General features: G+C 45.6%; 1 protein-coding gene across 1 annotated transcript; it reads right to left on the bottom strand.

Annotated features, from left to right (window-relative positions):
* Window positions 1–222: 222 nt before the first annotated feature.
* LOC149450360 (beta-1-syntrophin-like) lies at window positions 223–16,518 on the bottom strand. Its single transcript, XM_089692004.1, has 3 exons — window positions 16,128–16,518; window positions 6,834–6,915; window positions 223–400 (listed from the first exon to the last, which is right to left on the bottom strand). Exons 1-3 carry the CDS (start codon window positions 16,516–16,518, stop codon window positions 223–225), a joined length of 651 nt encoding a protein of 216 aa, XP_089548130.1.
* Between the last annotated feature and the right edge of the window lie 9,069 nt (window positions 16,519–25,587).

The raw sequence follows: 25,587 nt of genomic DNA, 5'->3' as shown, positions 1-25,587 counted from the left end.
ATGTGACCTCTATGACAGCCAAACACAGTAGTCACATGATCAAAAATCTTCCCGCCCCCCAGGCACTCAGAACTTTGTACAAGGACACCGGAGTAGGCGGAAAAGGGTTAAAGGGACTTCAGATGAGACATTTTTGTGGTCATTTAGCTCGTGAGATAAACAATATAAAGCCAAAGACACAACAAACTGACCTTTTCTGCTAGCCAGCCCATGTGCCGAATTTCATGACTTCCAGAGGTTCCGTTTTTTTCTCAGCTGAGTTTGGACTTCGGCCATCACCTTGGGAAGAAGTTCCGTCACCGCCCCGTGAATTGCGTTGAACCCGGTCTGGGCTGCCGCAGGATCTTTTGCTCGCAGCACCGCAGTATGCTTGGCATCAGGTGAATGCAGTTCTAGATGTCTGCAATACAGAACACATGCGTTTACAGCGGGAAATCCCAGGATCTTCTTAGAATCCCCTGTTCATAGCTCGGGATTTTTAGGATATTTTGCCACACACAGTTGAATAAAAACTGTACATCTTTGGACTAATCTCCAGACAGATATAACAGACACAAATAAATGCAACTCTGTATTCATTAACCCCTTCTTCCCAGCCTATTAAGAGATCGCAACACCGGAGCATCGTTACCTGCTTGCTCAGCTTCCGCACCATGTGATCACTGTGATTGGATGATTAGATAATTGGAAGTCCATCCTACCAGCTTCCAATTGTCAGTGACGGTGCTGTCAGAGTGCTGGGGGCATGCTGCCAACACAAAACAGGTATGTGTATACGTGGAGGCACAGAATACGGCCAATCTCTGTGCTGCCACATATATACAGTCATGGCCGAAATTGTTGGCACCCTTGATATTTTTCCTGAAAATCAAGTATTTCACACAAAAAAGGTATTGCATTAACACATGTTTTGCTATACACATGTTTATTCCCTTTGTATGTATTGGAACAAATATAAAACAGAGGCAGAAAAGCAAATATGACATAATGTCACACAAAACCCCAAAAATGGGCTGGACAAAAGTATTGGCACCCTTAACTTAATATTTGGTTGCACACCCTTTGGAAAACATAACTGAAATCAGTCGCTTCCTATAACCATCAATAAGCTTCTGACACCTCTCACCCGGAATTTTGGACCACTCTTCCTTTGCAAACAGCTCCAGGTCTCTCTTATTGGAAGGACACCTTTTCCCAACAGCAATTTTAAGATCTCTCCACAGGTGTTCAATGGGATTTAGATCTGGGCTCATTGCTGGCCACTTCAGAACTCTCCAGCGCTTCTTTGCCATCCATTTCTGAGTGCTTTTTGACGTATGTTTGGGGTCATTGTCCTGCTGGAAGACCCAGGATCTTGGACGCAAACCCAGCTTTCTGACACTGGGCCCTACAGTGCGACCCAAAATCCTTTGGTAATCCTCAGATTTCATGATGCCTTGCACACAGTCAAGGCACCCAGTGCCAGAGGCAGCAAAACAACCCCAAAACATCATTGAACCTCCACCATATTTTACCGTAGGTACTGTGTTTTGTTCTTTGTAGGCCTCATTCCGTTTTCGGTAAACAGTAGAATGATGTGCTTTACCGAAAAGCTCTATCTTGGTCTCATCTGTCCACAAGACGTTTTCCCAGAAGGCTTTTGGCTTACTCAAGTACATTTTGGCAAACTGTAGTCTTGCTTTTTTATGTCTCTGTGTCAGCAGTGGGGTCCTCCTGGGTCTCCTGCCATAGCGTTTCATTTCATTTAAATGTCGACGGATAGTTCGCGCTGACACTGATGCTCCCTGAGCCTGCAGGACAGCTTGAATGTCTTTGGAACATGTTTGGGGCTGCTTATCCACCATCCGGACTATTCTGCGTTGCAATCTTTCATCAATTTTCCTCATCCGTCCACGACCAGGGAGATTAGCTACAGTGCCATGGGTTGCAAACTTCTTGATAATGTTGCGCACTGTGGACAAAGGCAAATCTAGTTCTCTGGAGATGGACTTGTAACCTTGAGATTGTTGATATTTTGCCACAATTTTGGTTCTCAGGTCCTCAGACAGTTCTCGTCTCCTCTTTCTGTTGTCCATGCTTAGTGTGGCACAGACAGACACACAATGCAAAGGTTAAGTGAACGTCTCTCCTTTTTATCTGCTTTCAGGTGTGATTTCTATATTGCCCACACCTGTTACTTGCCCCAGGTGAGTTTACAGGAGCATCACATGCTTGTAACATTCTTATTTATCCGCAGTTGTGAAAGGGTGCCAATACTTTTGTCCAGCCCATTTTTGGAGGTTTGTGTGACATTATGTCGAATTTGCTTTCTTTCCTCCCTTTTTTTGTTTTGTCCCAATACACACAAAGGGAATAAACATGTGTATAGCAAAACATGTGTTAATGCAATACGTTTCGTGAGAAATACATGATTTCCTGGAGAAATATCAAGGGTGCCAACAATTTCGGCCATGACTGTACATACATCCGACAGGAAGGGGTTAATACATCTGGAAATGTGTGTTTTTTAATGCCACTAGTGGAAGTGCCTGAAATTGATTTGGTATCAGCCTCTTACTATGCAGCAGCACTGGAAGAAGGAGGGGCAGAACCGAGAGCCAATCAGGTGTGCTGCATGCACATGTACCAACATAGAACATACTGATAGGAGAAGAGAGCAAAGAGATGACCTAATCAGTCTGCTGCTGTTGTTTCACCATCCAATCAGACGGCTGGGGGTGAACAGAGGACACCACTGTATTTCCTAACTCTGGATCTTCTGGTAACCCGCTCTGGCATCCAAGACCTGGCTTCTGTTTTGAATACGTTCCCGATCTATTTTATTAATGGATTACTTTACATATTCGCAGGACTCCCAGTAGGATTTCCATATACCTGGTGAGCTGACCTGTCCATCCCTTAAAGGGACCCCGGTTACCTTTCCATCACACACCAGAGGCTACAAGATCCAGGCACACTCAGTGAGGGATTCTACTCCATTCCTGACCAGACCTTGATAACCTTCAGTGACATCAGGATATTTACATATAAATGCGCATTTTATCATGCGCTCTGGTGAGTGCGCATTCTTATCATTTTTGACTGCACAAGCACCAACTTCCAGTTGAATACAGGATTCACGTTTTATGACACCAGCTATCATATGAACTATTTTATACAGTGATTGCATTTTATTGGTCATTTTTGTCTATATATTTTACCTCTGCACTATAATATAATTTGTCTGTTTGAGGTTTTATTGGTTACCTGAGTGCTTAGCAGCTTTTAGTGCACTTGCAACTATATATTATTTATCGGCAAGAAGCCTCCGCAAGTCCCATTGTTGGAAAAACAACTGGTGCTGAAGAGCTTACAATTTACCAAAGAACATATTGACTGGCAAAAGAGAAATGGAGCAACATTTTGTAGACTGATGGAAGCAAGATTGTTCTTTTTGGATCTGCTGCAGACAGTTTGTCAGACGACCCCCAAACACTGAATTCAAGCCACAGTACACTGTGAAGACAGTGAAGCATGGTGGTGCAAGCATCATGATATGGGGATATGTCTCATACTACGGTGTTGGGCCTATTTATCGCATACAAGGGATCATGGATCAGATTGAACACATCCAAATACTTCAACAAGTCATGTTTTTTTTTTTGAACAGCCAAATATTCCTTTTTCTTCACTTTTTGTAAAGTAATAACAAATTTGAAACATTTTTTGTTTTGTTTTGATTTGGAATAGACTGTGCAGTACACTCGTGGAACATCTACAAACTACGGGACCTACAAATCTCCACAGGTGACACTTTAAAAGCCTCTACAGGTTACTAGTTTAGAGTGATGCAGGAGGTCTGGTGCTGGAATTATTGTTCTTGTTCTGACGTTCGTGGCGATACCTCACATGTATGGTGTGATCACCATTTACATATGGCTGCTGGATTTACGTATGTGTATGCATTTGCACATGAGCACGGGGGGGAGAGGACACTTTAAAATGTGTTTTTAATTATTTATTTATTTTAAACTTTTTTTTAACTCTCCCTTTTTTTTTTATAAATTAACTTTATTGCTATCACAAGGGATGTACAACATCCCTTGTGACAGCATGGGCTATGACAGGTCCTCTTTATGGAGACATCTGGCTCTATCAGACCCCAGATCTCTCCTCTGGCCTCCAATGCAGCTGATCAGACACATATGGGTCAGCACAGTAGCTGGTCGGCAACTGCCCAGTAAACACAGAACCAGAACCAAAAGTGACAAAATCCTCGTTGCTTCCATTTTGTGATCCCACAGAGAGGGAGGAACTACATCAGCTCCTTTCTCTGTGTGTATTGAAGTCGGTGCTGCCAGTTGGAGCGGTCCCAGGATCCCCAATGGAATGAGAGGGCCCAGGAAAGGAATTGGTGGTGGGGGAGGGGGGTGGGCATCCCTCCTCCTGTAGAAGAGATCGCAGTCATAACTGAAGGCAATTTTTATATATATATTTGGAAATGGTGGTCCAGGCATCCTGCAGCCACATCATAGCCAGCGTGGTGGGAAGAACCATTGTTTGAGATGAGGAAGAAGGCAGTCAACCCATCCAACCTGGTTGGCTGGAGAGCAGTAAAGCTGGCTATACACTAGTAGATTGTCAAACGTTCATCTGCAAATCCTTTGTACATGTGTTGACCGTGCGAACATCCGACTTCAAAATTTCTCTTGCTTTTAACACTCAGTTTTGGAATGAAATGTAATTTCCTGAACAAAATCCGCATTCTCTGTTAGAAGGTCATTTATTTAAAGCAATCTTCCATCCTGATCCTTCGAATTTTCTCATCACTACATTTGAAAACAAACATTGATTTGAACCCACTACCCTTTGGAAATTCAAATCAACACCCAAAAAGAACATTTTCCAACGAACATCCTGGTGTATGGCCAGATGCATTCACCATCTCGTTTACGATGGTTTGCTTGGTGGTGAGCTCCACCAATAGCTATCGGTATTCCAAAGCAATGGATCATAGCACACATGGATGGAGCAATGTGCAATCCTACCAGATTGATTGCTGCTACAGGCTCCTTAAAGGGTTGCTTCACCTTTCCAGAAAGAATGAACAGAATGAGAAGGTGAACAAACACTTGAAGTAGTTACTCCATGCGGACCCATTTTTTCCGGTGGTGGTCAACATGTTTATTATGAAGAGCCTCAAGTGCAGTCCTTGACATTTTAAAAGGGTCGCACTTAAAGAAGAACTCCGGGATAGGCATAAAAATCACCCATTAGTACACCACCCTACACAAAACACTAAACAGATAATAAAATGTTGAGAAGCTTTACCATTTAGGAGAAAAGTCTCATTGAATTTTCATGACCTCATCTCTGTAATTCAAAAGATAACAGTATCTTCTGTACCAAGGAGGAGGAGTAACAGCCGGGATGACATCATATCCTCTCCTCTCTCTGCAGTAAAAGGAAACTACAGTTCCCATCAACCACAGGGAATTGTAGTGAATGTGGGCGGGTACACTAGGCCTGTACATGTTGAATGTATCTGAGAGTCTCGGTCTGCCCACCACTGCAAGTGGGGCTGAATTACATCACTGCTTCCTGGAGAAAGAACTACAGAAGGGATGTGCCAAGACCAGTGGCATAGCATCCACTGCTCTTACAAACAGGAAACCAAGGAAAATTAACGGTTTGAATTGAAAATGAAAAGATTATTTCACAGCAACTACTGAATGAACCAGAAGATGGAAGACATATTCAGTGAAGGTAGGAAATCAGCAAGGACATGTAATGAAGGTTTTGCCCAGAGTTCTTCTTTAAGTAAAAGTGGGCTATGGATTGTAGCTGTAAGCTCCAAGGTCCTGTCTCAGGAATAGGCAAGGCAGCCATTTATTAATATGTGACAGGACTATGGAGGTCAAGCTGGTAAAATGACAATAAAGATTTTGTAAAGACCTCTTGTTTTGTTGTCAGGGGGTGGCTGTGAGATGGTCAGAGAGTGCGGACATGATACAAAAGATGGTCAGAGACTGTGGACATGAAGCAAGACATGATCAGAGACTGTGGACATGATACAAGAGATGGTCAGAGACTGTGGACAGGATACAAGAGATGGTCAGAGACTGCGGACAGGATACAAGAGATGGTCAGAGACTGCGGACATGAAACAAGACATGATCAGAGACTGCAGACATGATACAAGAGATGATCAGAGACTGCGGACATGATACAAGAGATGGTCAGAGACTGCAGACATGATACAAGAGATGGTCAGAGACTGCAGACATGATACAAGAGATGATCAGAGACTGCGGACATGATACAAGAGATGGTCAGAGACTGCGGACATGATACAAGAGATGGTCAGAGACTGCGGACATGATGCAAGAGATGGTCAGAGACTGCGGACATGATGCAAGAGATGGTCAGAGACTGCAGACATGATGCAAGAGATGGTCAGAGACTGCAGACATGATACAAGAGATGGTCAGAGACTGCGGACATGATACAAGAGATGGTCAGAGACTGCAGACATGACACAAGAGATGGTCAGAGACTGTGGACATGATACAAGAGATGGTCAGAGACTGCGGACATGACACAAGAGATGATCAGAGACTGCGGACATGATACAAGATATGGTCAGAGACTGCGGACATGATACAAGAGATGGTCAGAGACTGTGGACATGATACAAGAGATGCAGACTGCATTTTTACAAATAAAACTTTAGCCCAAAATTAAAGCGAAGCTAAACTCTCTCTCTTAATCAACATTACCTATTTTTAATCCTTTTACTGCTAGATAGATAGAATATACCTTCCTATTTACTTGTTTTAAACTTTTTTGTTTACATTTCTTGAGTTGCTTCCGGTTTCTGGGCCATTGTGATGTCATAGATCCCAGGAGTCTTCATGGGCATTTTTTTCCTTTCATCTGGAGGCGAGGAGTGGGGACTTTCTCAGTCAAGCACATCCTCCTGTTTGCATGCCTGAGCTAATGGCAGATGGATTCCAGGAAGTAGAAGCTACATGAATCTTCTGCACTTACTCAAGATGGCCACAGCTGGAAATCTAAAAAGGTGTTTCTCAAAAGTGATTTCTCAACAAAATAAAGCACGGAGACATAGATGGATGGGTGGGCTTGCGGTGAATATTAAAAATGGATGAAATCGCGCTCTCAGTTTATGGTGCTCAGATACAGTTTAGTTCCACTTTGAACTTTTATGCAGATCAGGGATTCTAATTTTAGAGTACTGAAGACAACAGATCAGTAGAACAATCAGGTGACTTGTAATTTTAGAGAAACTCCGTACAACTTTCCTTTAATTATCATGAAAGTGAAAAGGATCCAGTCTACAATAAATAGCGTATTTCTCCAAATCCAATAATAGACTGTTTCTCACTAATTCCACGTCCCTCTGACCCCTCCCTCCTGCGATCTCTGAATTTCAGCGATATGACTTTCCTGCGTCTTCATATTAAAAAGAAATGGTCCAGGTAATCCCCGAGTTGTATGCATTCCCAGACCTCATCTGCCAGATGTCATTACAGTCTATGGGAGTTTTTACTGTGTCCCAGGTAATAGCTGTGATCCCAGATAGCTGCCGCCGAGCAGCTCCCATCACCAGCCTAGAGAACAGAGAACCGCAGAGAATTTCTCCCAATTGATTGCTAGAGAGCACGAATGGATCGGTATTTCGGGGCTTCAGACATAAGACCTCCGGCGTTCTCTGATTAGTATGTTCGCTGCATCTGAGGACAGTTGTTGGTAACGGGGAGACACAAACGGACCGTCTCGTTCTCGGCGTGTCATGCACTTGGCCAGGCAGAAAAAAGCCTGAAATGTTTTCCAAATCCTTCACAGAGGCGCTTCCATATGAGGCAAGTCAAGGTTGTCCATTTATTTGGGATCGGCGACATGCCGGCTTAACCACCAGGGGACCGCCCACAGTACATTTACTGCGGCAAAGTGGCCCCTGTAGGCACGATGACGTTTATAAACATCATCCTGTTTACATGGTAAGGGGCGTGTGCGACCGCCCTGCCCGCGGCACCGATCGCGGCCGCGGGTGTCAATTACTGGGTCCCGGCCGGTGATTAGCCACCGGATCCCGGCAATTACCAGCAAACACTGACACGAAGCACAGCTGCAGTGTTTTCAATGCAGCTCTGCTCCCTGTCAGTTTCCAGCACACTGTTCCGGAGAGCAGAGCTTAGCTTTCCAGGACAGTGTGTTCCTGTGAAGAACACCCCCCCCCCGCCCACTACTAAAACACTCCCTTCACACAGTTAACGCTTTGATTGCCTAAAAATGTTAACCCCTTCCTCCCCAGTGCCATTACTACAGTGTCAGTGCTTTTTTTTTTGCACTGATCACTGTATTGGTGTCACTGGGGATGTCAGTGACCCCAAGTCATTTCCCCCCAGTGTCAGAATGTCCGCCGCAGTCCCGCCATAGGTTACTGATTGCCGCCATAAGTTACTGATTGCCACTATTATTAGTATACAAAAAAAAATTCAGTTCTGTACCGCCATTTGTAAACGCTATAACTTTCACGTAAACCAATTAATTTACACGTATTGGAATTTTGTTTTAGCAAAGACATGTCGCAGAATACATTTTGGCATAAATGTATGATGAAATTTGATTTTAATTTTTTTACTAGACATGTTTTATAGCAAAAAGTCCAAAATATTGTTTTTTTTCTCAAAATTGTTGTTTTTTTTTTTATAACGCAAAACACAAAAAATGCACAGGCGATCAATACTACCGAAAGAAAGCCCAATTCATGGGGGGAAAAAGGATGTAAATTTCATTTTGGTGCAGCGTTGCATGACCGTGCAATTGTCAGTTAAAGTGATGTAGCACCATAACACAAACCGCTTATGTAGCTGCTTCCTGACCGCCCTATAGCAGAAATACTGCTACAGGGCGGCACAGGTGTGCAAAATCACATATATATACACACACGTGATTTGTACTCCCGTGGTTTTCACGCCCCTCCCAGATAGCATCAGATTGCCCATCAGTACACCAGTCATCGCATTTAACCCCTTGATTGCCAGGAACACGCTCATACACAAACCTCCATTGTTAGTATAGTGTCTGAACGGATCAACATCTTTGATCAGATCAGCACTTAACCAGCATTCACATTAGTAAAGCATCCCCAAAAAATGCAGCGTTAACGGGATTAGCCCGGGATTTGCACACAGGCCCGTAGAGCCCCAAGTATCCTTCCAGACGTGCTTGCAAATCCAGATTGGCAGCCCACAAATTCTGCAGCACCCGCACTTCCCCCATTCACTACCCAACCTGGAATTCAGGTGGAAATTGCAAATTTAACTACTCCCCTTTATTTTTTGGAGCTGTTTTTCACAGAAGATCTGTATGCATTGATTGTGGAACAAAGCATTTTATATGCACAAACATTTATCGCCGCCAACCCAAATTCAAACATTGCCAGACCATTCGCAGGGAAACTCATTACGGTTTCCGAATTAAAATTTTTTTGGGACCTAACCCTCAACATGGGCATTACTAAAAAAAATGTTTCCAAAAACCTCTGTGTAAATACTGTGTGACATAAACAATTGCAACAACCACCATTTTATTCTCTAGGGCTTCGGTTTCAAAATATAGAAAATATCTGGTGATTCTAATTATTTTTCTGGCAAACATTACAGATTTTTAGATGTTGGAGAGAAGTGTCAGAATAGTCTTGGTCTTCAGGTGGTTAAAGGAGAACTACAGCCAAAGCTCTTTTGGCTGCACTTCACCTATGGATCACAGGACTGCAGTTTGTTCTGCACTTTCTAGGTACACCTACGTACTGGAAGTATGATGTAAAAAAAAAGTTTCCAATACTTCTCTTTTAAATAGGATTCCAGGTATTGCTATTTTATACAAAGTTCCAGCTTGGATCGTGTATCTATGCATACATTACCTGGACAATCCTCCTAGAAGCTGGAAATCACTGAGGTACACACCAGTACCCCACTTTCTTCTGGGTCCCATTCAGGGTATCCAGCCTTATGCATTGTGAACAAAGGAGGTAAGTCACTTAGCATGGGCACCATTCAGAGAATGCTTTGCATTTTCTGAATGAATGCAATGTGTTCTATGATTGGACAACTGGAGGGGTGAGGTGGTGACATCACGATGTACGGCTCTTGTACAGCCATATGTATGAAGCCAAAGTGAACATGTTGCTGTGTCCTGCATGGACAAACACAGGTTCACTTCAAAGAGGCCCAGGCGTACAAGAGCAAATAGCAGAAGTGCCAGGAGGGGGGTCTGACGCATATACACTGCTCAAAAAAATGAAAGTTACACTTTGAAAACACATCAGTTCTCAATGGAGAAAAATCTCCTGCTGGATATCTATATTGACATGGACTAGGTAATGTGTTAGGAACGTAAGGATGCCCCATCGTTTGATGGAAATGAAAATGATCGACCTACAGAGGACTGAATTCAAAGATACCCTGAAAATCAAAGTGAAAAAATGATGCAGCAGACGAGTCCATTTTGCTAAAATTTCATTGCAGCAACTCGAAACGGTCCTCAGTAGTTTGTATGGCCCCCACGTGCTTGTATGTATGTCTGACAACGTCAGGGGAGGCTTCTAATGAGCCGATGATGGTGTCCAGGTGTATTTCCTCCCAGATCTGGACCCGGGCATCACTGAGCTCCTGGACAGTCTGAGGTGCAACCTGGCGGCGTCAGATGGACAGAAACATGATAACCCAGAAGTTTTATATTGGATTTAGGTCAGGTGAGCATGGGGGCCATTCAATGCCATCAATTCCTTCATCCTCCAGGAACTGCCTGCATACCCTCACCACATGATGCTGGGCATTGTCGTGCACCAGGAGGAACCCAGGACCCACTGCACCAGCGTAGGGTCTGACAATGGGTCCAAGGATTGCATGCCGATACCAAATGGCAGTCAGGGGGCCATTGTCTAACCTGTAGAGGTCTGTGCGTCCCTCCATGGATATGCTTCCCCAGACCATCACTGACACACCACCAAGATGGTCATGTTGAACGATGTTACAGGCAGCATAATGTTCTCCACGGCTTCTCCAGGCCCTTTCACATCTATCACAGGGTGAACCTGCTCTCATCTGTGAAAAGCACAGGGCGCCAGTGGCAGACCTGCCAATTCTGGTGTTCAATGGCAAATGCCAATCGAGCTCTATGGTGCCTCTATGCTCTTCAGACTGTGCTGGGAGACAAAGCAAACCTTCTGGCAATGGAACGTATTCATGTGCCATCCTGGAGGAACTGGACTGCCTGTGCAACCTCTGTAGGGTCCTGGTATCGCCTCATGCTACCAGTAGTGAAAAACAGTCAGAAAAGATGAGGAGGGAGATGGTGACAGTCTGACAAATTGTCTATTTGGACAGTGATATCAGTTAGCAATCTCAAAGGAGGACTCAGTACTATTTAAAAAAATATATTGCTTCTTCATTTGTAAAGTAAAGATCTGGTATACCATTTTTCTTGTTTGGGGTTTGATTGTTTCATGAGTGAATACATCTTTACAGGCTTTTAAACCCATGTTGCTTATTTATGATATACTGTACCAGTGTTTGGCACCCAGGGTGCCATCTGGGCTCCCCAGGATGTCACAAACATTGGACCCACTTTGTCCTGGATCAGTGTCATAAGCTGTCATGGTGCAGATGAACTGGCCACCAGCCCAATAACAACCAATGGCACTCTAGGGCCAGGATGCACGGCACCATTCATTATTATGGTGGTGGCAGCCAGCCTGCCAGCAAACCATGACTCTGACCTATGGCAGGCACCATGCAGGGCCACCCCCAGCTTTCAGGAGAACATGGAAGTCAGTCTCCTCCACTTTCTGCTCTCGGCTGTGCTACTGGAGCAAAAAGGTAGGGCTCTGAAGTGAAGAGGGGACTGTGTGACTGGGAGGGGTTCTCTGATTGGGAGGGCTGCGTGATGGGGGATTCATGTATAGGGGGTCTTTTATGCACAAGAGTGACAATGCTTTGATGGGGGCTCTTGTGAATAGGGGGCCTCTGATGTATGGGAGGCCCTGACATGACAGGGACCTCTAGCATTAAGGAAGGGGTGACTTTGATGTGATGAGGGGGCATTTGACATGATTGGGGAATTCTGATATATTGGGGGTCTCTGATGTGAAGGGGTGACTATGATGAGATGGGGAGGGGTCTCAGATGTGAAGAAGTGACTATGATGAGATGGAGAGGGTCTCTGATGAGATGGGGGGGGGGGGGTCTCAGAAGTGAAGGGGTGACTTTGATGTGATGAGGGGGCATTTGACATGATTGGGGAATTCTGATATATTGGGGGTCTCTGATGTGAAGGGATGACTCTTATGAGATGGGGGGGTCCCTTGATGTGAAGAAGTGACTATGATGAGATGGAGAGGGTCTCTGATGTGAAGGGGTGACTCTGATGAGATTGGGGGGGGTCTCAGATGTGAAGGAGTGACTTTGATGTGATGAGGGGGCATTTGACATGATTGGGGAATTCTGATATAATGGGGTTCTCTGATGTGAAGGGGTGACTCTGATGAGATGAGGGCAGGGGTGTGATAGGGGGGGACATATGACATGATGGGGGCACTCTTATGTGATGGGGGTCTCTGATGAAAAGCGGTGACTCTGATGTGATAGGGGGACTTCTGACATGATGGGGGTCTCTGATGTGAAAAGGTGACTCTGATGTGATGGGATAACTTCTGACTTGATTTGGGAACCCTGATGTGATGGGGGTCTCTGATGTGATGGGGGTCTCTGATGTGATGGGGGAACTGTGAAGTTCATATCATCAAGGTGGTTGTCTGCATCATCCCAGGCATGGATGTCACATTGATAAATAACACTTACAGTACATTTTTACACTGAGATGCCGACATTCTGCATAGTTTTAAAGGGAGCCGCGACTGAAACAACGTCAAGAAATACTGGGATACGCCACTTATCAATGGGACTTGGAGTCTTGAAACCCCCCCTACATAAAATTGCTCTCACGGTCCAAAAATAACCTTCAGTGCCCCCAAAAAACTTCTGCTTTTTCCTATTTTATTTCATTTCCTTTTTACTACTTTGAAACATGTTCTGAGAAAACACCCAAATTCATCAAATATTAGCATTATAAGAAAGGATATCAATCACAGCCTGGACAAGTCAGGAAAAGGGAACATTCAACCCAAGTGACTGACATAGACAAGCGGAGGAGGTTGTAGAACCCGGAATGGCCGCAGATGAACTACAGGAGAAAAAAATAACGGAGCCACAACGGGGGGGGGGGGGGGATGAGTTTAGCACATACGGTTACAGGATAAAAATAAGTCATTGATCAAAACTTTCAGCAAAAATATATAAAGTTCTCAAAAGAAAAAAAAAAAATACAAAAATAACCCTTCAGTGCCCCTAAATAACTTCTGCTTTTTGCTAATTTGCTTAGTTTCTTTTTTTGTTTGAGAAATCGCTGAAATTCATAAAATGGTTCTACTGCCAGAAATGACCACTTCTGAGTTACTTCTGACAGGTGTTCCTGCCACCAATACAAAAATGGTGATGGGGAGAGAGCTTCAGCACACAGCCTGTGATTGACAGCCTCAGCTCTGTTCTTGTGTTCTGTGTGAAGGGGGGGGGGTCCCTTCCCTTCCCTACAATCAGCTCTCACAGCTCTTCTCACTGAGCTCTGAAGAGTAACTTCAGCTCCATGCCCCCTGTTTTCTGAAATCTCAAACAAGCTTTATTAATTCTGCACTATGAACAGCTGTAGAGAAGAGGGAGCTGCAGATAAACAAGTACAACGTATGTAGGAGGATTTGTTTCATCTCTGTGTATCACTGGGTGTATGTAAGGGTTTACAACCACTTCAAAAACAGAATCTAAATATGGAATAAAAACAGGGAAGATCGGGTCAATGGTTTGCTTTTTCTTAATTGACCTAAAAAAGGAAACATAACACCCTTTTTTTATTTTACAAAATGAGACTTTCCAATGAACAGCTTATTATCAAACACAAAAGTTCAAACACTATTATGTAGAATTAATGATGTCATTTATCAAAATTGTATTACAATGAGCTTCAAGATGAATTAACAGAACAGGAAACTAATTGTATAATTATCTGCAGGTGGTACTTACCCCCCCATGTCCCCTACACATACATGGAACCCCCTCATCACATGCCACAGGTGGTACTTACCCCCCATGTCCCCTACACATACAAGGAACCCCCTCATCTCATGCCACAGGTAGTACTTACCCCCCAAGTCCCCTACACATACATGGCACCTCTCCCATCCCTTGCCACAGGTGGTACTTACCCCCCATGCCCCCTACACATACATGACACCTCTCCCATCCCATGCCACAGGTGGTACTTATCCCCCCATGCCCCCTACACATACATGGCACCTCCCCCATCCCATGCCACAGGTGGTACTTACCCCCCCCATGTCCCCTACAAATACATGGCACCTCTCCCATCCCTTGCCATAGGTGGTACTTACCCCCCATGTCCCCTACACATACAAGGAACCCCATCATCCCATGCCACAGGTGGTACTTACCCCCCATGCCCCCTACACATACATGGCACCTCCCCCATCTAATGCCACAGGTGGTACTTACCCCCCCATGTCCCCTACACATACATGCCCCTCATCCAATCGGTGGTACTTACCCCCCATGTCCCATACACATACATGCCCCCCATCCAATCGGTGGTACTTACCCCCCCATGTCCCCTACACATACATTACACCCCCCATCCCATGCCACAGGTGGTACTTACCCCCCCATGTCCCCTACACATACATGCCCCCCCATCCCATGCCACAGGTGGTACTTACCCCCCCATGTCCCCTACACATACATGCCCCCCATCCAATCGGTGGTACTTACCCCCCCATGTCCCCTACACATATATGCCCCCCATCCCATGCCACAGGTGGTACTTATCCCCCCATGTCCCCTACACATACATGCCCCCATCCAATCGGTGGTACTTACCCCCCATGTCCCCTACACATACATGACACCCCCCATCCCATGCTACAGGTGGTACTTAGCCCCCCATGTCCCCTACATAAACATGCCCCCATCCAATTGGTGGCACTTACCCCCCCATGTCCCCTACACATACATGACACCCCCCATCCAAATCGGTGGTACTTACCCCCCATGTCCCCTACACATACATGACACCCCCCATCCCATGCCACAGGTGGTACTTACCCCCCATGTCCCCTACACATACAGGCCCCCCATCCAATCGGTGGTACTTATCCCCTCCATGTAACCCTACACATACATGCCCCCCATCCCATGCCACAGGTGGTACTTACCCCCCCATGTCCCCTACACATACATGCCCCCCATCCAATCGGTGGTACTTACCCCCCCATGTCCCCTACACATACATGCCCCTCATCCAATCGGTGGTACTTACCCCCCCATGTCCCCTATACATACATGACACCCCCCATCCCATGCCACAGGTGGTACTTATCCCCCCATGTCCCCTACACATACATGCCTCCCATCCAATCGGTGGTACTTACCCCCCATGTCCCCTACACATACATGCCACCCATCCAATCGGTGGTACTTACCCCCCCCCCCAATGTCCCCTACACATACATGACACCCCCCATCCCATGCCACAGGTGGTACTTACCCCCCCATGTCCCCTACACATACATGCCCCCATTCCATGCCACAGGTGGTACTTACCCCCCCATGTCCCCTACACATACATGCCCCCCATCCCATGCCACAGGTGGTACTTACCCCCCCATGTCCCCTACACATACATGCCCCCCATCCAATCGGTGGCACTTACCCCCCATGTCCCCTACACATACATGACACCCCCATCCCATGCCACAGATGGTACTTACCCCCCCCCCCATGTCCCCTACACATACATGCCCCCCATCCCATGCCACAGGTGGTACTTACCCCCCCATGTCCCCTACACATACATGCCTCCCATCCAATCGGTGGTACTTACCCCCCATGTCCCCTACACATACATGACACCCCCCATCCCATGCCACAGGTGGTAGTTACCCCCCCTTGTCCCCTACACATACATGCCCCCCATCCCATGTCACAGGTGGTACTTACCCTCCAGGGTGACCTCCCTGCCCGCCCTCGTCACGTGTGTCATCCCGGAGGTCGGTGCCAGTGACGGAGAGGATGGCGCCCCCGACAGAGGGAGTGGGTGAGGTCGGCGGCCAGCCCGCGGAAGATGTTGGAGATGAGGACGGGCATCTTGTTCTCCCGGCCCCCCTTCATGGATCCCCAGCCCGCCCGGCTCCACCACCCGCACCGTCCGCTTCTGGTTGTCGATGGCTTCGGGCTGGGGGGGCTCAGAGGGGCCCCGGAACGATCCATTGGTCACCCCGTTGTCCCCGGACCGGTCCGCGCTCAGCACCGGGGAGACCTCCGACAACTTCCCCGCAACTGTGTACCAACCGTCCCGGAGCAGCACCTCCACCCCGCCTTCTACCGCCATCCCTCCATACTGAGCACACCGACGACCAGCACGGAGGAGGAGACACACCGGGGAGGATGGACGGACACCGACACCCCACCGGCACCCCGCCCGCCGGACACACAGGGGTTAATGAGGACAGCCGGGGATGGAGAGCCGGCGGAGCGGGGCTGAGCGGGGGAGACCTCTAGTGTGAGAACATGGGTACTGCAGGCGTGCGCTGGAATTACAACTCCCCACCCACAGCACACACCTGTCATCGTATGGAGAGGGAGGGGATTGTAGTCCTGACCTGCACCAATCCATACACAACACAGGCAACACGAAACTTTTTTTTTACACTAAAACGTTTTTATTTGTATTTCTTTTAACACTAAAACTTTCTTTTTTACTTAACACTAAACTTTTTAAAAAATTTTTTTTTAACATAATAATGTTTTATTTTTTTTAACACTAAAACTTTTTGTAATTTTTTTTAACACTACAAGTTAAAAAAATAACATTAAAACATTTTCTATTTTTTAACACAAAAACATTTTTTGTTTTTATTTAGTTTTTAACACTAAAATTGTTTATTTTTAACCCCAACACTTAAAAAAATTATTTTAACACTACACATTTTTTATTTTTTAACACTTTTTTTATTAACAAAAAATATTTTTTCTTTTTTAACGGTAATACATTTTTCATTTTTTAGCACATAAACCATTTTTTGTTTTATTTATTTTTTTAACACAAACTGTTTTGTGTAAAACTAAAACATTTTTAGCAGTAAAACTTTTTTTATTTTTGAAAACTTAACCTTTTTATTCTTTAAACACTAAACAAATTTTATTTTTTTAACAAAAAAAATTGTATTTATTAACATATTTGTTATTTTAATAACAATAAATATTTTTTTATTTTATCTTTTAACAGTAAAACTTTTTTTACACCAAAACGTTTTATTTTTTAGCACAAAATAATTTTTATCTTTATTTTTTTAGCACTAAAATTTTTCTTAACGATAAAATATTTTTATATCTTTAATACTAAAACTTTTTTATTTTTTAACAAAAATAATTTTATCTAATAACACTAAAATAGTTGTTATTTTCATAACATTAAATATTTTTTATTTTGATCTTTTAACAGTAAAACCTTTTTTATTTCTATTTTTTAATACTAAAACATTGTTTGTCTTTATTTTTTCAACACTAAAACATTATCAGCAGTACTTTCCTTATGCTGTCACAGTGTGAGGAAAGTACTGCCCATAACAGGCAACTGTCAAAGCAGACATCTGCACTGATAGTCAGGGCACTGATTATCAGTGCAGCCCCAAAAGTGCTCATCAGTGCCCAGCAGTGCTGCCAACCTGTGCTTGTCAGTGCTACCTATCAGTGCCAATCAGTCAGTGCCAGTCAGTCAGTGCTACCTAATAAAACCCATCATTTCTGCCTATCGGTGCTGCATATCAGTGCAGCCTATTAGTGCTCAACAATGCTGCTCATCAGTTCCCAACAGTGCTGCCAATCTGTGCCCGTCAGAGCCAATCAGCCAGTGCTGCCAGTCGGTGCCTTTCAGTGCTACCTAATAGTGCCCATCATTACTGCCTATCAGTGTAGCATCATCAGTGCCTCCTCATCAATGGCCACCAGTGCTGCCTTGTCAGTGCCGCCTCATCAGTGCAGCCTATCAGTGCCCATCAGTGCAGCCTATCAGTGCTCCCTATCAGTGTAGCATCATCAGTGCCTCCTCATCAATGGCCACCAGTGCTGCCTATCAGTGCAGCCTCATCAATGCACATCAGTGAAGGAGAAAAATTACCTGTTTGCAAAATTTTTATCATAGAAACAAAGAAAACCTTTTTTTCCAGAATTTTCTCTCTTTTTTCGTTTATAGTGCAATAAATAAACCCCCCAGTGGGGAATAAATACTTCCAGAAGAAAGCTCTGCTTGTGGGAAAACAATGATACAAATGTCATATGGGTACAGTGTTGCATGACCGCGCAATTGTCATTCAAAGTGCGAAAGCGCTGAAAGCTGACGATTGTCCTGGGCAGGAAGGAGGTAAAAGTGCCCCCTTCCTGCCCAGGCCAATGGGGGGAGGCAGGTGCTTAGAGGGGGTAAAGGTAGGCAAGCGGTTCAGCAATGGATAGAAAGTAAAGCATGTCTTTGTCCTGCACAGATCTAGATCCCAGATGGAAACACGAAGTGCCGGCAAGGAGGCTGCAGGAGACCAGCAATGATGATATGAAACAAGGAGGACAAACGGTGCAAAATACATTTTATTTTTTTTAACCACTTGCCCTCCAGAGGATTTACCCCCCTTAAAGCGGAGTTCCACCCAAAAGGGGAAGTCCCGCTTTATAGATTGGTCCCCCGCTCCCCATTAAGGATTGGCACCTTTGGGGAGCGGCGGGGGGAACGGGTATTCGAATTTGACAGGTACCCGCTGCCACTTCCACTGCAATCGCCTAGGCCAGGGGTAGGCAACCTGCGGCGCTCCAACTGTTACAGGACTACAAGTTCCATCATGCCTCTGCAAGTCATAGCTGTAACTGTCAATTTTGCAATGTCTCATGGAAAATGTAGTTCCACAACAGCTAGAGAGCCGCAGGTTGCCTACCCCTAGCCTAGGCGATCAGAAACGGAAGTTGTCCTCCTACCCTCCCTCCCTGAAGTCTTGTGGGACACGTGACAGATCCCAGAAGACTACGGGGCCATTCAGGAAGTGCAGCGGTACTCGCGCATGCACAGTGGGCACCCGGCTGTGAAGCCGCAAGCTGTCACTGCCGGGTGCCCACACTGAAGATGCCGGCGCCTGGAATACCCGACGGCCGGTGAAACGGGGACAGGGGAGTGGCTGTTTTTGTAGCTGCTGACTTCTTTTTTTTACAGAGTGAGTGGAACTCCACTTTAATGACCACGCCTCTTTTTGCTATTCGGAGCTGCACTATTTCAACTGAGAATTGCGCGGTCATGCAGTGCTGCACCCAAACAAAATTTATGTCCTTTTTTTCACACACACGTTTGGTGGTATTTTATCACCTGTGCAATTTTTATTTTTCGCACTATAAACAAAAAAAGACCAGAAATTTTGAAGAAAAACAATATTTTTTTACGTTCAGCTAAAAAAATATATAGTAAGCTCAAAGTTAGCCATAAATTTAGGCCAAAATATTTTGTGCTCCATGTTTTTGGTAGAAAAATCCCAATCTGTGTATATTGATTGCTTTGTGTGACAGTAATTGGTGTCAGTAGCTGCAATAATAACCCCCAGCATTGGTGTCAGTCGATGCAATAATAAACGCCAACATTGGTGCCAGTAATTGCAATAACAACCCCCAACATTAGTGTCAGTGAGTGCAATAACAACCCCCAACATTAGTGTCAGTGAGTGCAATAATAACCCCCAACACTGGTGTCAGTAGATGCAGTAATAACCCCCAACATTGGTGTCAGTGAATGCAGTAACAACCCCCAATGTTGGTGCCCATGAGTGTAAAAATAACCCCCATCACTGGTCTCAGTGAGTGCAATGTGGGGGCCTTTGGTAAAACTGGTTCTTCCCTAACAGTACACAGACTGCCCACCACCAAGCACCAGTCCATTGACAGCGGCGCCAATACCACAGTCTAGGGCAGGGGGATTGAATTAAATTCAAGGAGATCCGGTCACTAAAATTATCTTCTGGCCAAGGTCTGAATAGTGTGTGCCCATCAGTGTGCCCCCTTATATTAGGGGTCACCATCAGAGTGCAACTTTACATCATGTATTCCCATCACATCAGGTGTGCCCATCAGAGTGCTCTTTTACATCAGTTGTTCCCATCAGAGTGCCCCTTTACATCAGTTCCCATCAGAGTGCCCCTTTACATCAGGCATCCCCATCACATTGCCACCTTACATAAGGTATTCCCGTCAGAGTGCCCCATTACAAAGTACCCCTTTCTATCATATTTCCCCATCAGAGTGCCCCTTTACATCATATTCCCCATCAGAGTGCCCCTTTACATCAGGTATCCCCATCACATTGCCACCTTACATCAGGTATTCCCGTCAGAGTGCCCCTTTACACTCAAAGTACCCCTTCATATCATATTTCCCCATCAGAGTGCTCCTTTACATCACATGTGCCCATCAGAGTTCCCCTTTCCACTGTATGTGCCCATTTGTGCCCCATTATCATAAAATAAGGGGCACTCTGATGGGCACATGTTATGTAAAGGGGCACTCTGATGGATACATGTTATGTAAAGGGGCACTCTGATGGGTACATGTTATGTAAAGGGGCACTCTGATGGGTACATGTTATGTAAAGGGCACTCTGATGGGTACATGTTATGTAAAGGGGCACTCTGATGGATACATGTTATGTAAAGGGGCACTCTGATGGGTACATGTTATGTAAAGGGCACTCTGATGGGTACATGTTATGTAAAGGGGCACTCTGATGGGTACATGTTATATTAAGGGGCACTCTGATGGGTAATGAAAAATAAGGGGTAGAGGTTCATATAGATATTTATTGTATCACCCAATAGATGGCTTCCGTCCAGTAGCCAAAAAATATGCATAGAAAAGGAGAAGTTGTGAAAAGAGATTCACAAGAAAGCGGCTACATTTTGGACAGAATACAATACTCAGAATAATTTCCAGAAATGATGCTTTATTAAACATTAATAGCAGACAATAGGGTAATTACCCCGGTTCACCATCACCTCAGTATGAGATATTACTCAGACCTAAAACCACATTAAAACCACTTCAAGACCGGTCTAAATATGGATGTGCTGCATAGACAATGACAAATACCTGTCTAATGCATTTGCAGCACTGTCACATTGGTTACACTACCAGTAGGAGGTATTTCAAAAAATTGTACCATCAGGTATTATGATAACACGCTAAGCAAAATGGCTAATATAGTCACCATATGGAAGAGATATAACCCTTAGCCCATGAAAGGCAATGTGGGTAAAAAATTATTATTATTATTAGATATAGGGAGGATTAGAGCCCCAATGATATCTATATAGACTCATACAATACAACCCCTCTTAGGCACATGTGAGTGGTACACATCCACACTAGGCAAATGCAAATCTGCAAATTATATGTGAAGGAGTCCCTGTAGATGTCCTTGATGAAGTAAATGATGTAGGTAGCAAGGCCCTGCTTTACATGGTTCCTTCACCACAACGTGTGGACTATGAACCACTGTAATAGACGTGATGAAGTAAGGCCTGGTGAATTTTCCATTGGTTGTAATATATAATGGATGCCTTGCACCTAGATGATACATCATAATGTCCCCATCCTGGAATAAAACAAATAATAAATGGACAGTCAATCTGGGTACTCCTGCTTAAATATATGAAGAGAGTAACAAGAAACCTTCTTCATTAACCTTGTAACAGTCCACTGACCACCTGTGCCATGGGTGATGTATAGTGGAGATCTCCTCCGTAATTGCTGCAACGTGTTGATCCAGGGGACACCTGCTTACATCAGCCGATATCTCGCGGGCTCCGCTCTCTCCCTGGCGCCAATACAGCCTTGCATAGCTCGTGGCATGTAGAAATGGCCGCCTCCTTGCTGGTCGGCGTGTGTAACGTCAATGCGCATGACCGGAAGTGACGTATCTGACGTATGACGTCAACGCGTTTCGCCGATGGGCTCTCACTCAGCTTCGTCAGGACCATATGGTGACTATATTAGCCATTTTGCTTAGCGTGTTATCATAATACCTGATGGTACAATTTTTTTAAATACCTCCTACTGGTAGTGTAACCAATGTGACAGTGCTGCAAATGCATTAGACAGGTATTTGTCATTGTCTTTGCAGCACATCCATATTTATACTGGTCTTGATGTGGTTTTAGGTCTGAGTAATATCTCATACTGAGGTGATGGTGAACCGGGGTAATTACCCTATTGTCTGCTATTAATGTTTAATAAAGCATCATTTTTGAAAATTATTCTGAGTATCGTATTCTGTCCAAAATGTAGCCGCTTTCTTGTGAATCTCTTTTCACATCTTCTCCTTTTGTATGCACTCTGATGGATAGATGTTATGTAAAGGGGCACTCTGATGGATACATGTTATGTAAAGGGGCACTCTGATGGATACATGTTATGTAAAGGGGCACTCTGATGGATACATGTTATGTAAAGGGGCACTCTGATGGGTACATGTTATGTAAAGGGGCACTCTGATGGGTACATGTTATGTAAAGGGGCACTCTGATGGATAGATGTTATGTAAAGGGGCACTCTGATGGATACATGTTATGTAAAGGGGCACTCTGATGGATAGATGTTATGTAAAGGGGCACTCTGATGGGTACATGTTATGTAAAGGGGCACTCTGATGGATAGATGTTATGTAAAGGGGCACTCTGATGGATAGATGTTATGTAAAGGGGCACTCTGATGGATACATGTTATGTAAAGGGACACTCTGATGGATACATGTTATGTAAAGGGACACTCTGATGGATACATGTTATGTAAAGGGGCACTCTGATGGGTACATGTTATGTAAAGGGGCACTCTGATGGATAGATGTTATGTAAAGGGGCACTCTGATGGATAGATGTTATGTAAAGGGGCACTCTGATGGGTACATGTTATGTAAAGGGGCACTCTGATGGGCACATGTTATGTAAAGGGGCACTCTGATGGGCACATGTTATGTAAAGGGGCACTCTGATGGGCACATGTTATGTAAAGGGGCACTCTGATGGGCACATTATGTTAAGGGGCACTCTGATGGGTACGTGTTATGTAAAGGGGCACTGCTGGGCACATGTTATGTAAAGGGGCACTCTGATGGGCACGTTATGTTAAGGGGCACTGATGGGTACATGTTATGTAAAGGGGCACTCTGATGGGCACATGTTATGTAAAGGGGCACTCTGATGGGCACATGTTATGTAAAGGGGCACTCTGATGGGCACATTATGTTAAGGGGCACTCTGATGGGTACGTGTTATGTAAAGGGGCACTGCTGGGCACATGTTATGTAAAGGGGCACTCTGATGGACATATTTTATGTTGTGCCCATCAGAGTGCCCTTGTAAGACTACACCCTACCTTGAGGGCAGACAGGAGCTGTACCGGGATCCTTGCTGGACTCTTGTGTACAGGCAGGGAGAGGGAGCCGTAGAGACAGTGTGATGAAAGGGGCGGAGCGCACACGTGATGTCATGTTGCCATGATGACCGCCCTGCTCAGTGGCGGATCTCTCATTGAGGGCTGGTGGTCCGGGCGGCAGCACTGCTGGGGCTGTTCGCGACTCACCATTTAGTGACCCCTGGTCTAGGGGACGGCTTTTTAAGATTTACTGGGTGAAGAAACTTTAACAGGAGAGGGTTCGGGGGTGGGGGACTGCAACACGAATGGCGCACAGCAATTAGAGGACAGGCTTGGGAGTATTGGACAGTCTAAAGCCTCACAGCTGGGGAACATGCGGCAAGTTTCTTTGGCTTCTGGCTACCTTGTGCCTACATACAACTACTTGTAGCCAATGTGTCATCCAGAACACAGCACAGTCACAGGGATCAATTTAGGGTCTTTACTCATAAGTCCCCAGGACAGCTGCCACCTTCCAGCTAACTCCAAACACAGTCCAGGGAGTGAGACAGTCCTTGTCCAGAGCAGATCCCTTGTGGGGAGGTCCTACAATCACTTCCTAAGAAAATCCAACCAGACCCTCAGCAGCTACACAGTCCATGAGCTGGCTGAGGGCAGCAGCCCCTCCGGCTCTAGAATTTACCTGAGAGACACCCAGCTCTCTGGCGCTTCAGACTACTTATCACCTTTCCAGCCCCCTACTGGACACTCCTCTCCGGGGATTGGTTGGAGTATCATAAATATCCAAACTGGCTATTTGCATCTCCTTCCCTAAGCTCTGGAAGCTTCTTCTAGAGGCAGGGAAAGCGAACCAGCCTGTGAAACCCCTAAAAGGACCAAGACAAGTGATCACTGCTATCTTGATAAAAGGAGGAGCCAAAAACTAAATTTACCCAGTATCCTACACTGGGGGGGGCTACATTTATGACCCTTTATGAAATCCAGGGGTAGAGTTACTGTTGGTGGTGATGTCACCATACCTCCCAATGCAGGTAAAGAGCACCACCCCTGCCACGCCCCGTCATGAGGACACACTCCTCTCCTGCACATACGTCCCCATCATACCCTCCACACTCCTCTCCTGCACATACTGCCCAATCATACCCTCCACACTCCTCTCCTGCACATACTGCCCAATCATACCCTCTACACTCCTCTCCTGCACATACTGCCCCGTCATACTCTCCACACTCCTCTCCTGCACATACTGCCCCGTCATACTCTCCACACTCCTCTCCTGCACATACAGTCCCCTGTCATACCCTCCACACTCCTCTCCTGCACATACTGCCCCGCCAAACCCTCCACACTCCTCTCCTGCACATACTGCCTCCTGTCATACCCTCCACACTCCTCTCCTGCACATACTGCCCCCTGTCATACCCTCCACACTCCTCTCCTGCACATACTTCCCCGTCATACCGTCCACACTCCTCTCCTGCACATACTTCCCCGTCATACCCTCCACACTCCTCTCCTGCACATACTTCCCCGTCATACCCTCCACACTCCTCTCCTGCACATACTTCCCCCTGTCGTACCCTCCACACTCCTCTCCTGCACATACTTCCCCCTGTCGTACCCTCCACACTCCTCTCCTGCACATACTTCCCCCTGTCATACCCTCCACACTGCTCTCCTGCACATACTTCCCCGTCATACCCTCCACACTCCTCTCCTGCACATACTGCCCAATCATACCCTCCACACTCCTCTCCTGCACATACTGCCCCGTCATACTCTCCACACTCCTCTCCTGCACATACTGCCCCGTCATACCCTCCACACTCCTCTCCTGCACATACTGCCCCGTCATACCCTCCACACTCCTCTCCTGCACATACTTCCCCCTGTCATACCCTCCACACTGCTCTCCTGCACATACTGCCCCGTCATACCCTCCACACTCCTCTCCTGCACATACTGCCCCGTCATACCCTCCACACTCCTCTCCTGCACATACTGCCCC

This window comes from Staurois parvus, unplaced genomic scaffold, assembly GCF_062004578.1.
Source record: "Staurois parvus isolate SC_StPar_1 unplaced genomic scaffold, SC_StPar_1.0 ptg000575l, whole genome shotgun sequence".
Classification (NCBI taxonomy): Eukaryota; Metazoa; Chordata; class Amphibia; order Anura; family Ranidae; genus Staurois; species Staurois parvus.
The sequence above is the reverse complement of the archived record's forward strand: the minus strand, read 5'-3'. Positions and strand labels throughout refer to the sequence as shown.

What these genes read in the sequence shown, in the direction of transcription:
- LOC149450360 (XM_089692004.1), bottom strand. Translation starts at nt 16,518, where the DNA reads ATGGCGGTAGAAGGCGGGGTGGAGGTGCTGCTCCGGGACGGTTGGTAC. An exon ending in CAGGGAGGTCACCCTGGAGG is followed by an intron (nt 6,916 to 16,127) that starts GTAAGTACCACC and finishes CCTCGCCTCCAG; the next exon opens with ATGAAAGGAAAAAAATGCCC. An exon ending in CCGGAAGCAACTCAAGAAAT is followed by an intron (nt 401 to 6,833) that starts GTAAACAAAAAA and finishes TCTGTATTGCAG; the next exon opens with ACATCTAGAACTGCATTCAC.